The 15,260-nt window shown below is 44.3% G+C and overlaps 1 protein-coding gene across 1 annotated transcript in view; it reads left to right on the top strand.

Annotated features, from left to right (window-relative positions):
• LOC148508582 (interferon-induced protein with tetratricopeptide repeats 5-like) overlaps nt 1-10,278 on the top strand; it is a 52,907-nt gene extending 42,629 nt beyond the window's left edge. The window contains exon 2 of the mRNA XM_088444316.1: nt 8,696-10,278. Within this exon, the coding sequence (XP_088300442.1) occupies nt 8,696-10,151 (1,456 nt within the window). The 3' untranslated portion in view covers nt 10,152-10,278. The remainder of the gene's footprint in view (nt 1-8,695) is intronic.
• The last annotated feature ends 4,982 nt before the right edge of the window (nt 10,279-15,260 follow it).

Below are 15,260 nucleotides of genomic sequence, written 5' to 3'. Positions count from 1 at the left end.
AATTTGCTGCAAGATTTTGAAAAAATTAATTCCACTATCATGACCAATTTCTTATTACCACAGCTGTGCATGCTCCATGAGTCTTGCATTATCCAAGTGAAAAAAATTGGGTATGATTATTTTTCTTCTTCCAGTTCCATAGGTTCCACAGGATCTACCTTGGGGTATGTAGTTGGATCGCATCCAATGCACCAAACACCAAAGCTTTGAAGCTCCCAGCATGCACTGGTCTTCCTCACTATACACCTCGCCCCCAGCCACAGGCATTCAGTTTTTTGTTTGGTGAGCGGCAAGACACACCTTTTATAACAGCGGGACTGCTAGGCAGTCCTAGGCTTTTTTCTTTTAGGTTTTACCTTAAGTTTTCAAAACTTCAGAGTTTAGTGGTACCAGGCACCGTGTAAGATGTTAGCACCATGACTCCTTCTACTTCAGCCAATGCCGAAACACCAGCAGCGCTATATGCCCTGAGGTTCTTGGCAGGCCTCAGCGTGGCTTAGCTGTCAGCTTAACGCTGGGGTCCGGGACTGCGGTCAGGTCGCGAAGATGTCAGGTAAGTAATTCCTCTCAGGGAATCGTGCGCAAAGCAGTCCCCTGCCTCCGGTGTTGAGACGCATTGGAGGCGGCTGCGGGTGAAGGCCTCATCTAACGTGTCCTTACTAAGGCGGCCAGGGCCATATCGTCTGTTGCGGGGGACAGGTGGTGAGACGCACTAGAGCGCACTAGTCAACGTCTTACTACTGTGAGGTCATCGTACCCGGCTGTCAAATCGCAGCCATGGGGAGATAGGTGCTCCCCCCGGCTGCTCCTCCCCCCAGACACAAGCTTCCGGGTACAGATTCCACATCTGGCTTACTATAAATTGACCACCTCTTGTGTGAGACATGTGCAGTTTAGCATTGGTCCGTGCACTGCTGTAGAGGTTGGTCTCAGAGGTTTGATCTGTCTGTCTACCTTGGGTTTGGCAAATAGCGCACTCTGTATCCTACCATCACCCATCCGGGGCCGGTCAGCTGATTCAGAGTCTATACTGCTGTGGCAATTCTGCATATTTATGCATTGTATGTGACTGTATGCTAGCTGCTGTATGTACACTTCCTAGTTTTTCAAAACTGTCAGGTAAATCTTTCACTGTGTTTCTCCTCATCCCTCTGAAGGTGTGTAGGGTGTTTCATTGATACAAAGTCGCATTGCATTTATACTGTATACCTTATACCATTTACACATTTTTTGTCATGTCTGAAGGTATTGTGAGGATGGGAACCCTCCAGTACTTATATCCTGTTAGTCCTGTTCTGCAGACCTGTTTGAACAGGATGTTAACCAGAATGGGTTCTGTAATAACTGTTGCAAACAGCTATTGAATATATTTGGTACACCTGCACCAGCACCAGAGTCATCTTGGATGGCCATCCCACCTGAGGTTTTGTCCTATTTAATAGGCAGGGCCATGAAGGTATGGGCTCCAGCTGCTGTAGTGCCTAAGGCTATGGGGTACTCACTTCATGTACATCCAATGTGTTTGCCCCCCATGGATCCATGTTGGTCTAATTCTGCTGCTCACTATAGCCAGACTATACTTCCATCTTAAGCCTCTCTGCAGGTGGATAGACCAGTGGTAGTAAAGAACAAGGGGCATAAAAGAGGTTCACGTCATGTGTTGCCTCAGGAGTCTGACTCAACTTCCTCATCAGATGATGATTCTCAGAGTTCTGGGTCGGTCTCAGTGAAAGAAGACCATCAATCCCTCGTGGATGTTCCCTCTCTAGTAAGAGCAGTTACGTCTGTCCTCAATATAGAGGAAGAGTGTTACAAGTCGCGGTCACGACTTGAAGATCTCGCTAGCCGGGTTCTAGGGGTCTCACATGGAGCAGGCAGTGGGATTCATAACATTGAAGAGGTTCTCTGACATCTAAGGAAGTAATCTTTAGACGTCAGATGGTGACTAAGGATTATTTCCCTCAGTCGGAGCAGTTGACAAATCTCATGTCTGAGGCATGGGATACTTCTAGTAAGCATTTTCATGCCACAAGGAATGTAAATTCTCGGTACCCATTTGCACCAGGAGCGTGTAATAAATGGGAAGTTCCCCCAACTATAGATGCTCATATGACAAGATTAATCAGGAGCGCTACATTGCCCATTCCTGCAGCATCCTCTTTAAAAGAGGTTATGGATAGAAAGCTTGATAATCACTTGAAATCAATGTTTTCACTATATGGAGCCATTACCAGGTCAGCTACAGCAGTAGCTTGGGTGGCCAAGGCTATGGAGGACTGGACGAAGTCTCTGGAGGAGACTATAGTTGATCCAACAAAAGAGCAGCAGTCTCTTCTTGGCCAGAGGCAGGAAGCTGCTACGTATTTGGGGGAAACGGGCATTGATGCAGGCATCCTGGCATCAAGGGTCTCGGCTAACTCGTGGCAGCCTGAAGAACCCTTTGGCTAAAGACCTGGAAGGCAGATCCAGGGTCTAGAAAGGCTCTGGAATCTTTCACAGGCAAGGTACTATTTGGACCAGGGTTAGATGACATAATGACCTTGTTGGCAACACCGAAGTCTGTTGATTTGCCATCTACGTCTACTTCTAGAAGGCAGTCATCATATCAGTCCTTTTGTCCACAGAGTAGGAAGAAAAAACAGTCCTCGGCCAGACAGGGTCAGTCTCATAGAAAACCACAGCCCAAGAAATCTTGGTCAACCAAATGCCCGGTTTCCAAGCCAGACGGTAATCCTACTGTCTAATGGGGCGGGCCTCCCCTGGAGGATGTCAGGGTTGGAGGCCGACTTTTACAGCTCTCCCAGGCCTGGCAGCAGATGACTATGGACACCTGGATATAAGAGCTGGTCTCTCAGGGTTATGCCATTACATTCCTAAGGTATCCCCCTCAAAGGTTTGTCCCTATGAACCTTCCTGCAGACCCGGTCAGAGTTTCAGCCTATTGGGAGTCCATTGGGGCCCTCCTGGACTCAGGAGTCATAGTGCCCATTCCTATGATGCAACAGGGAAAGGGTTATTACTCAAATTTATTTTTGACTCTAAATGCAAATGGTCGCACCGCCCTATCCTAAATCTAAGGTCTCTCAACAGATTTATCAGGGTGCAAAAATTCCATATGAAAACTCTACGGTCCATGCTGGTGATGGAGCCAGGAGACTTCATGATGTCGCTGGACATACAGGATATATATCTGCATGTCCCGATTGCAAGATCCCACCAGACCTTTCTCAGGTTCGCAGTGGATCGGCAACATTACCAGTTTCAGGCTCTACCTTTCGGTCTGGCCACAGCCCCTCAGGTGTTTACAAAGATAATAGCAGTCATGATGGCTCATCTCAGATGACAAGGATTCAGGATACTGCCATATCTAGATAACCTCCTGATATTGGCACAATCTCAGGAGATGTTAAGGTGCCTATCCACTAGATGATTAAAATAAGCGATTGAACGATAACGATATCGATATCATTCGATAGTTCGATAATCATTCGATAATCATTTAAACGTCATTTCAAAATTTGGTCTTTTACACATCTTTTAGACATCTATCATCGTGCAAACAATCTGGTCAACCTGACGATAGCGTCAGGTTCAGCATGTTTGCAGATGATTGATTGTGCCTGCACTGAATGACATATCATTCAGTGTGGGCACCCTGCAGTGTAGTGAACGACTGAATGATAACGATATCATTATCGTTCAGTTTTTTCACTGTCGAGTAGTGGATACCTGCCTTAACAATGTCATCTATGGATGACTATTGTTTGCTTACAGGAGCATGGCTGGATTTTGCACTTGGAGGAGCTGCTGGACTCTCTGGAACAGAGGATTTTTCTACCAGAGGACAAGACTGTAGCACTACAGTCTCGTGTGCACAATCTACTGTGCAAGCAAGCAGTGTCGGTTCAATTGGCTATGCAGATACTGAGCTCCATGGTAGCCACATTCGACATGATGGCTTTATGCCCAGTTCCACTCCAGGTCCCTACAGCTGTGGATCCTGGTCCAGTGGGATGGTCAGTATCATCAGATAAAGCAGCAGATGATTCACATCTCACCAGAAGCTCAGCTCCACCTGGCTTGGTGGCTGGAGATGACTCATTAGACTAGGGTCGTCTATTATGGATCCCGGAATGGGTACTCCTCACCACGGATGCAAGTCTGCAAGGGTAGGGAGCAGTAATGTGTCATCACACATTTCAGGGAAGGTGGACAGACCAGGAAATGTATCTACCAATAAATATATTGGTAGATACATGTAATAAATGGGAGCAGCAGTGGCCTACATAAACTAAATGGGAGCAGCAGTGGCCTACATAAACTATCAAGGAAGCACACAAAGTCCGGCGGCCATGAAGGAAGTGGCAAGGATTCTGCTGTGGGCAGAGGGCCATCTTCCAACGATCTCAGCAGATTTCATCCCAAGTGTTCTCAACTGTGAAGCAGGCTTCCTAAGTCACCAGGACATACATATAGAATGGGCTCTTCATCCGGATGTGTTCCAACTCCTGATGAACAGTTGAGGGTTACCAGACTAAACCCTAATGGTATCACGTCACAGCCACAAAATCCCCAGGTGTGGTTCAAGAACAAGGGACCCCTCAGCCGCCTTTGTGGATGCTCTGGCGGTGAGATAGAATTTCAGGTTTATCATACCTGTTTCCTCCAATCTCCCTCCTCTCAAGAGTCATCAAAAAGTTCAAGCAGGAGGGCGGCTGAATGATACTAATAGCCCCTACCTGGCCCAGGAGGCATTGGTTCTGTGATCTTACATGTCTATCTGTAGACAGTCCACTTCCACTGCCTCTAGAGCAGGATCTGCTAATACAGGGTACCTGCCTTTACCAGAATTTACCTCGGCTGGCTTTGACCACATGGCTCTTGAGTCATCTGTCTTAAAGGCCAGTGGTTTTTCTGCTTCTGTGATTCAGATGATGCTGAGAGCAAGGAAGCCTGCTTCTGCTTGCATCCATCACAGAATTTGGCATTCATTTTTTCTTTGGTGTTCCCACAGAAAATATGACCCTAAAGTGTTCAAGGTATCAAGAGTACTTTATTTTTTGCAGGCGGGATTACACTTAGGTCTCCGCCTGGCTACCTTGAGAGTCCAAGTTTCTGCTTTGACAGTTTGGTTTCAGCGCAAAATTGCCCTTTTGCCAGATATTAGAACATTCTTTCAGGGGGTTCTTTGGCTGCAACCTCCATTTCTCCCACTGGTGGCACCGTGGGATTTGTCCTTGGTTCTCAGGGCTCTCCAGATGCATCCCTTTAAACCCTTGGATAAGGTGGACTTGAGATGGCTAACAACGAAGACACTTTTTCTCCTCGTCATCTCTTCAGCTCGCAGAGTTTCTGACTCAGCAGCATTGTCATGTTGCTCACCATATCTGATTTTTCATCAAGATAGAGCTGTTCCAAGCGGGCTACCTCCCTAAGGTGTTTTCCCGTTTTCACATAAATGAGGAAATTGTAGTCCCGGCCTTTCAGTCTTCAGGCCTGTCTACAGGTGAAGCTTCCTTGGATGTGGTTCAAGCTTTTTGTTTTTACGTGGATCATACCAGCTCCATCATGAAATCTGAGTCTCTTTTTGTGCTATAAGGATTTCACAGAAGAGGCTGGCCGGCAAATAAACAGATCTTGTCTTGCTGGCTTCATATGACAATTTTGCAAGTCTATACACAGGCTGCTCTCCCTGTTCCTAACAAGGTGACAGCACATTCCACTCGGTCGGTTGGACCATCGTGGGTGGTAAGACATGGTGCCTTGGCTGAACAGCTTTGCAAGGCAGCCACTTGGTTTTTCGTAAAAACGTTTATCAAATTCTATTCATTTGATATGTTTGCCTTCCAGGAGGCTGCTTTTGGGCGGTGGAGCGTCCCCACACTTAAGGGAACTGCTTTAGGACATCCCCAAGGTAGATCCTGTGGACCCAATGGAACCCGAAGAAGAAATACAGAATTATGGTATAACATACCTTTGATAATTCCTTTTCTTCGAAGTCCACAGGGCACCTACCCTGACATATCTGGCCTCAGTTGGGATCTGCTCTTTAAACTTTTTGTTCACAGATTCCCTCTTTGCATGATTGAGTGTTTCTTGTGCAATTTTTCTTCATTCTCGACTCTCCGACCCTTGCCAAAAGGCTTGGTTTCAAACTGAATGCCTGTGGCTGGGTCGGGGTATATAGTGAGGAGGACCAGTGCATGCTGGAAGCTCCAAAGCTTTGCTGTTTGGTGCATTGGATGCGATCCAACTACATACCCCAATGTAGATCCTGTTGATCTCATGGACCTCGAAGAAAAGGATTTATCAAATGTATGTAATACCATAATTCTGTATTTTTTGGCAAAAACCCATTAGAAAAATAAGACAATATGGGGAGAACAGTCTGTACCTTAATAAAAAATAAAAAATATGTTGGATAACATTATAGATGTCTACTACTGTCCCTAAGAAAAATATTTTGTGCTTTAAAAATGGTTCATATGGGAGATATGTGCTTTCTTTAACAGCAGGGAAAAAAATGGTAGAAAGCATAATTCTTTTAATTAAAATAAATGCTGTAGTTAAATTTGAGATGCATGTAAGTTGATTTCTTAATCATTTGAAGTCACTTTAATTTAAAAAAAAAACTGCAATGTTGAAAACTTCTGTCCCATACATACAACACCCCCATATACCTGTACCACATCTTTTAACCCATCTATAGATTGTAAGCTTGCGAGCAGGGCCTTCCTACCTATATATCTGTCTGTTGTTACCCAGTTTTGTTCTATTAATGTTTACAATTGTAAATCGCAACGGAATATGCTGCGCTACATAAGAAACTGTTAATAAATAAATTATTCTTCACTTTGGAAATTCACCCCAAATAATGACATGTAATTATTGTCTAATTTAGCTAACTGAAAACTTCTAATTGGCGACTTGATTATTAGAGGGGTGTCCCAAGAGTTTTGAACCAAGTCCCGATTTTTAACCTTAAAATAATGATTTTATCATGATCCTCGGATCCTCTCCTCAGCACTTACCTCTCCGATGTCTTTCACGACTCCTGCGGGGCTATTCTAAAGTCCGCTACTTGCCGGCCGCCATCTGTCACAGCAACACTGCTCATGGCCGGTGCCTGCATAGAAATAATGCAGGCTGCTCTGTAGTCTCCCTCCATGCTGCTTCCACCATTTCCATTCCCTGGACACCGACACCTTCATTAGGATCATGTGGTTGCTGTACCAGCAATGGTAAACCAGTTCAGCTCTCTCTGCTCCCCAACCAACAACTAGCAGCCCTTAAAAAGGAACTTCCTGGAGGGCTATCTAGTTGCCAAGCCACATAGACAGCAATAATTAGTTCTCACATCTTTTAAGTTATGTAGAGCAGCCATGCTGCGTCCATGTTTCAGTTACAACATACTATATAAATAAATTTAATTTCTAACATGCAGGATTATTTATTTCCATATATATTGTGGATAATTTCTTTACACCCAGTACTGTCAACTGGCAATGAGAGAAACTTAGAGGAAACTGACTGATTTCAGTTTACAACAGTCGTTGTGTTTCCACAACATCAAGTGTTCATGCAACAAGTTCACTTCCCTTTTATGTATATCTATATTATGGTAATAGTCACCTTCATTCTAGAGCCTTTCTGGTAGAACATAAATGCAGTCAGAGCCTTGGATACTTCAATTTTATTTGCATATTAGGAGATATATTTAAATATTTTTATTCAGCAAAACTATTAGGCACTTGTGCTACTATAGTTTTGGGTAGTTGCTGTAACTGTCAACTGTATCCATGATATACAGTACGTGGGGTGGTGAACCAGTCAAAGCAATAGTATTGTCACAAGTCTCGGACGGATTATGGATGCGGCCCGTATTTAGGGAATTAGCTAGACCTATGCCTGAGGCGCGGAGTCTAATGTGCCGGCGGTATTCACCTTGGATCCTCTCAAGAAGGTATGGGCTTGGCTACGTCTGACACACAGGTTGCGGCCCTCAGGATAGGTTCCCTTATACAGGTGCTGGTAAACTCTGGATGAAGCGGAGAAGACGTATAGCTTAGTCGACAGGCCGGGTCAGAACCAAATGGACTAGACGGTACCAGGGAGCAGGCATAAACAGGTCACAGGGAATAGCCGAAGTCAAAACCAGATATCAGATGCAGTAGCAGGGGTCAGGCGAAATCAGGGTCACAAATGAAGCCAATGTCAAAAACAGATAATGGAATATCACAGGAACTCTGGAGTATTATAAATGAACCTATACTCTGGCACTGGAGTGCTGCCAGAGACTTCCTTAAATATGCAGGGCAACCCCGGTCACTACCTTTGTTGTGTCTAAGGGCGTGTGTATGGCCCTTTAAATCTTAAGCAGGTCGGCGCGCGCACCCGTAGGGAGCCGCGGCCACCTGCATCAGTCAGGGGAAGGAGAGACAGAGACCAGCGGGGGATGCCAGAGACACACCACCCGCTGCCCCTCTGCAGACCAGCGCCGTCGGACCCAGGTAAGTGAGCGCCGGGGTCCGGCGCGCTGTGACATGTATTATCTTAATATGACACCCCCAAAAAATTGAGAATAAACAGTAAATTGTTACCAAGGGATTAAATGATCATCAATTGTGTGTACCGTATTAATATTTCCCAGCATGTGTTACTAATACTAACCACTTCTCTTGTTTTCTTACTATAGCGAGCTTCCAGAGATCACCTTGAAATCTCGTCTGCTACAGCTAAAATGCCATTTTACTTGGAGTCTTCAGGAAAAGGGCCGTGAAATTGAGGAAATAGAAATGAGATTGCACAACCAGTTGACTTATTTGGTCACCAAAAACAAATACATGGTGTACAATCTACTGGCCTACATAATGCACCGTAAAGGTGACTACACAAAAGCTATTTCCAATCTAGAGGAAGCTGAAGCAAAGATTAGAGAGAACAATCCAGATGGGACAGACAGAAAATATTTAGTGACATTTGGAGACTACGCCTGGGTGTACTACTACTTAGAGCGATATGAAGACTCTCAGAACTACATAGACAAGATAGACCAAATTATTAAAGAATTAAAACTTTTCCCAAATAACAGTAAAGACATAGCTGAGATTTATGGGGAACAAGGTTGGTCATTGTTAATGTTTAGTGGGCAATATTATGAAAAAGCTAAAGAATGTTTTCAGAAGGCTCTTGAGCTAGATCCAGAAGATCCTGAATGGAACTCTGCCTACGCAACAGTGGTTTATCGATTGGAAGGATTCAATGGCAGAATATGCCCCCCTTCAGAATGCAGATCATTACCCCTGTTACAACGCGCTGTAGCACTAAATCCAGATGATCTGGAGATAAAGGCACTTCTGGCATTGAAGCTACAAGACATGGACAGAACCGATGAGGGAATAAAATATGTTCAAGAAGCTCTTAAAGAAGCTCCAGATTATCCATATCTACTTCGCTATGTGGCAAAGTTTTACAGAAAAGCTGGACTGATAGATGAAGCTCTCCATGCCCTGAAAACTGCACTAGATCTTATGCCAACATCTTCATTTCTACATCACCAAATAGGTTTATGTTTAAAAATAAAGGTTGTTAACAGTAAGACTTTAAGGATGAAGAATATTGGAGATAGTGAAATGCTCACAGATGAAATTGATTCACTTATCAATAAAGCCATATTTCACTTTCAGAAAGCACTGGAATATGAGAAAACGTATGTATATGCATACACAAGCCTAGCACAAATGTACAGTGAAGCAAAGGAATATAGGAAAGCAGAAGATACATTTGAAAAGGTTTTGTCATTCCCCGATCTTATAGATGAAGAGAAACAGCAGATCCACTTCAATTATGGACGTTTTGAGGAATATAACAAGAAATCTGAAAGTGAAGCTATAAAACATTATAAAATGGGTCTCCAGATAACTGAGCCAAGTCAAAAAAGAGAAAACTGTGAGAGAGCTTTAAAAAGACTAGCAGAAAGGAAGATTCGGGGGTGGCACAGAGATCCGCTGGGGTTTGGTTTGCTTGGATTTGTCTATAAGAATAATGGGAAAACCTCAGAGGCAATTGAGTGCTATGAAAAAGCCTTAAAATATGATCCTTACAATGAGGAATATCTGAGCGATCTCTGTGAGCTGAAGTTGATGATATGAAAACTAATTGATTATAAGTAGAGTATTATGGGAGTTATTTAGGGTTATGAGTATAGCCAGATATAGGGCCTAAATATACACATGGACAAACCATGTTACAATTCAGGGGATGAAAATCACAGCCGGCCCTACCTAGCTAATTTGCTGCCCTAAGCAAGATTTTGATTGGTGCCCCTTAGCAGATATATATCTATATCCATATATACAGTAGATATATATATCTGTAGATATATACAAATATATATATATATATATATATATATATACACGACAGGCTTAATCCACGGCACTCAACCATCTGGGGTGCCCTTGGCATGTGACCACACCATCTACATAAAATAAAATTATGTAGATGGTGTGGTCACATGCCAAGGGCACCCCAGATGGTTGAGTGCCGTGGATTTAGCCTGTCGTTTATTTAAATTTTGTGGTCACACTTGCTAGGGCACCCTGTTTTTCAAATGTAAGACAAACTTTTTTTCTTTTTCCAGGTGCTTATTAACTGATAGCCCTGGGTGTGGTCCTGTCTCTTTAAGGCAGGACCCAGTTTCATGTTTAAAATGTATGCAGCTTGAGCCAAAGGTGGCAGATCAAGTTCATTTATCTGAGAATCAGTGTAGGGACTGGCAAGATGGAATGACCGTGAAGCGGTGGTCAGCTTAACAAATGATTGCAATATTTTGGAACCAACATTCCCTATGTTCAAAGGAGTTGCAGTTTGAAAAGCATGTGAGTGCCGAGTTTGTATGATATTTTTTATATATATATATATATATATATATATATATATATATAGATAGATAGATGGATAGATAGATGTTTGGAAGTCCTATCTCTTGCCACATGAACTATTTTACGTCTTGAACTCAGATAAGCATACAGTACAAAACTTTTTAAATATTTATTTGTTTTTTAAAGGTTTGTATTTTTAAACTATATTGATTCCTGTCTTGCTGTATGTCCATGTGATCCTTAGTGGAGCATAGAAATATTTAATGAATTGTGTTTCTTGTTTTATTATAAGACCTTCATTGGTTTATTGCCGATTAATACCTTAAACATCCTTCTAAACTTAACATTTAGCTTATCTAATAAAATAAAGAAACAAACACAAATACAGCTTGGCTAATAGGTCACAGCTTTTATTTATCAATTAAATAATTCACCTAAGGTAACCGAGGTGGCCAGGAGACGCTGCATATTCAGTTCTAGCTTTCAAGCTGGAGACATACACGGGGAACAACAGAAACTCTCCCCCTAAAGACGCACTTATGTTGCAAAGGTCACACCTCCCTCCTGGACATAGTCCTAGCACTTCCGTACAAAAGCGATTGGGTCCCCTCGTGCGAGAAGGACAAACTCGCCATAATACATCAAGTTCCAGCCCCCTCACAATACTCTCTTGTGCCACAATAAAGCCACTGCCATGCTGCGCCTTTCCTGAATCAGGAAGGGAAAGTTAGCCCAACAAAACACCAGCAGCAAAGCTTTGGGTGGGAGGGTGGGCTCCAGAAATGACAAAGAGGCTGATCACATGCACAACCACCTCTTATATACATAATCCTCAAACACTTCCACAATTCACTCCATTGGTCAGATAAACAACCACCTGACTAATAACTCAGCTAATCTACCTAGTAACAAGGCTGTCAAGACAGCAAAATCAGCAAAAAACCCAGGATTATTATTTATTCTCAAGCCTATACGGCTTTTGTCTGCTATTAGACCTCCATTGGTTTATTGCCGATTAATACCTTAAACATCCTTCTAATCTTAACACTTAGCTTATCTAATAAAATAGAGAGACGGACACAAATACAGCTTGGCTAAAGGTCACAGCTTTTATTTATCAATTAAATAATTCACCTAACCAAGGTGGCCAGGAGACGCTGCATACTCAGTTCTAGCTTTCAAGCTGGAGACATACACGGGGAACGACTGAAAGGCTGCAAAGGTCCCGCCTCCCTCCTCGGCATAGACCGAGTGCTTCCGTACAAAAGCGCTCGGGTCCCCTTATACGAGAAGGACAAACTCGCCATAATACATTGAGTTCCAGCACCCTCACAACGCTCTCTTGCGCCACAATAATGCCACTGAGATGCAGCATTCTCCCACCAAAGCCAGACTCAGAAGGAGACTGGCCCACCACCAAGAAAGAAACTAACTAATCTAAAAGCACGCAAATTCCTTAAAACAAACCTAAACCAAAAACCTTAAAATGCCCCCATCTGAATGAAAAATCTGTCCAGCTCCAAGCCCCTACAGCACAGACAGTGTAATGGTTAGCGTTACTGCCTCACAGCAATAAGGTCATGGGTTCAATTCCCACCATGGCCCTAACTGTGTGGAGTTTGTATATTCTCCCTGTGCTTGGGTGGGTTTCCTCCCGGTACTCCGGTTTCCTCCCACACTCCAAAAATATACTGGTAGGTTAATTGGCTCCCAACACAAATTAACCCTAGTGTGTGTAAGTATGTGTGTGATCATGTGGTAGAGAATATAGAGTGTAAGCTCCACTGGGGCAGGGACTGATGTGAATGGGCAAATATTCTCTCTGTATAGTGCTGCGGAATAGGTGTGCGCTATATAAATAACTGGTAATAATAATAGTAATACCTAACTACCAACCTACCCACAGACAAGACATGCTCATTCACAGTCCTGATAACCGAAAGCCTCCCTCTGTCCTAGGCCCCATGATCCCATGCACCATGTCACACAAGACGTTGCACTATTCAGACCATACAATGCGCACATTCGGCCAACAAACGTACCGCATCTACCAGCCCCTTCAACCGAACAATCAGCTCCAAACCTTCCAACTGACAACATCATTCCCACCAACAAGCAGGACCAACCAATTCAGGCATCTCCCAATTCACGGCTGACTCAACCAATAGAGACTTCGTGGATGGACACAGTAGGCTATGTACACCAATCCAGCGGATATGCCTGCTACGTGGCAACAAAATGGCATGGGAATATAGGAATGGCCAACTAGCCAAACCAGCTCTTCTCCAGCATCTTCCATCGTAATGATAGAACACCTTAACCATGAGCCACCACACCAAAACCAAGCCACACAACTAAATTGAAAAACACAGCAACTAACTAGGAGGAATGCCATTTGGGAAAAATATGTAACTTGAGTAAAGGAGAAAAACTTAAAAACCTTCCCCTGAACCAAGGTGGGCCAGATAATGGTCCCCGGGAGGAAAAATGAAAAAATCCCTTCACACCCCCACTTATCAAATGCTATCCATTCGATAACTGACGGGTAAGCAACATTTTCGGGTTGGCGCAAGAACCGCCTCTAAAGCTTATCGCGGCGCACATAAAATTGCAAGCAGAGACCCCCACCTATCAAATTACTTGCAAAGCACCATCTAAACCCCACTCAGCTAACTTCACTGAAGAACATTATTAAACTAAATCAAAGAGAGGAATAAAATGGTAATATACTTACCACTGGGCCTAACTAAAGGGCGACACCCCATGTACAAGTAACGGGTCACACAGAGCAAATAAAGGGATACCCAGCTTCTGTAAGGTAAGCCATCTGCCCCTTCCCAATCGGACAGCCTAGAAAACTTAAGCCTGCGCAGCATGAAGAAACCTGAACAAAGTGCACTGAAACACCGAATATGTGCAAATGAACCCAAGGAAAACAAAAGCCTTGCTGAGCACTACATTTGCCCAGACCCGAACACAACCAAAGTGCAACTGAATGGCCAAACTGAAAACCACTAAATGGACAGAAGTCACCTATCATAACCCAAGCAGCCTCCCCTAAAGCTGCAAGTCACAGGGTCTGTGGGAGCTAGCACTGAAGGGAAAACCCCACTGACAGACTTGAAAAGCCTCAAAGAGCAGGAAAGGCTATGCAGGGCCATAAAGACCCTGCAACAAACAAAAGAAGGAGATTCCCGTCAGCGCTGCGACCACAGAAGCCATGAAGTGACCACACTGGCAATACCCACATACTAAATGACAAAAAACATGCCCCTTGAAAGCCTTGCTCACACAAAGCCTGCCAGTCCCGCCAGGCCACTAAATAAGTTATGCAGAGATGCCATCGCAAACACTCTCTGTGGCGGCCTGCCAAGCCGCTATACCAAGAGCAAGATAAACCCACTGCAGGAATCACTCGAGACAGCAATGAAAAACTGACAAAAGAAAGCAAGATAAAGCATACGCAAAATGGAGCATATAAACCGGGCACATGACAGGCTCAGAATCGAATATCATCCCCCAGCCAATGCATAGTAAATGCCTCAACAGCCAAAAAGCTGGAGGAGAGGGAACCATCTGAATTGCTAAAGGCACGCCAAACCCAGAGTGAACACCAGAAAAAACCTGCCCCCACTGATAACTTAAAAGACCGCTCCATAGGTCAAACACCACAGACAAACGTAAACAATACCAACAACAAAAAAGAGCCAATAAGTCCATTCGAATATGATGCCAGTGGCCAGATTGCTACATAACAGAACCATCACAAAGTCGCCATATAAGACAAGCCAGCCACCTTGGCAAAAGCTGCAACATAGTAAAAGAGACCAGATATGAAGGACAAGCGTGGTAGCTACTAAATTGAACCAGGGACCAGTACTAAGGCCGTGTTTTAGAGCCGGATGCTCTTTCAGAGCGCTCGCTCTGAATCAGAGCGGTTTTTGTTTTATTGGAGCCAGCCTCCGGGCTGCTCGCTAAGCTGTGGGTGACCACCCACAGCTATTGCGAGCGGACAGGTGATGGTCACGATGGTCACAACCATTGCGACCATCGGGCTTGCAACGAGACCCTTGTGGTAGGGTCTCGTCTGCCACAAGCCCCAGTGAGCTTCCGGCTCTAATAGAGCCAGAAGCTCTCTACTGGCATCACTAGTGATGTCAGTAGGGCCGCCCTTAAACGGCAGGCGTTCCTTTGGGAATGCCTCCGTTTGGCCAGCCACCCCCCGTCCCCACTTACAAAACGGGGCGAGCTGTTGATCAACATCGACAGCCACCCCGTTTTGCTGCGAGCCCTGGTGCGAGTGATTTCTCGCTCGCTTCGGAGCTCCTGCCCAGCCATCAACCCACTTGTGAGAGGGTCTGAATCAGGCCCCAAGTG

The sequence above is a fragment of the Taudactylus pleione genome, unplaced genomic scaffold (genome assembly GCF_031769625.1).
Source record: "Taudactylus pleione unplaced genomic scaffold, aTauple2 ptg000354l, whole genome shotgun sequence".
In the NCBI taxonomy this organism is placed as follows: Eukaryota; Metazoa; Chordata; class Amphibia; order Anura; family Myobatrachidae; genus Taudactylus; species Taudactylus pleione.
This window is presented reverse-complemented; position numbering and strand designations above follow the sequence as displayed.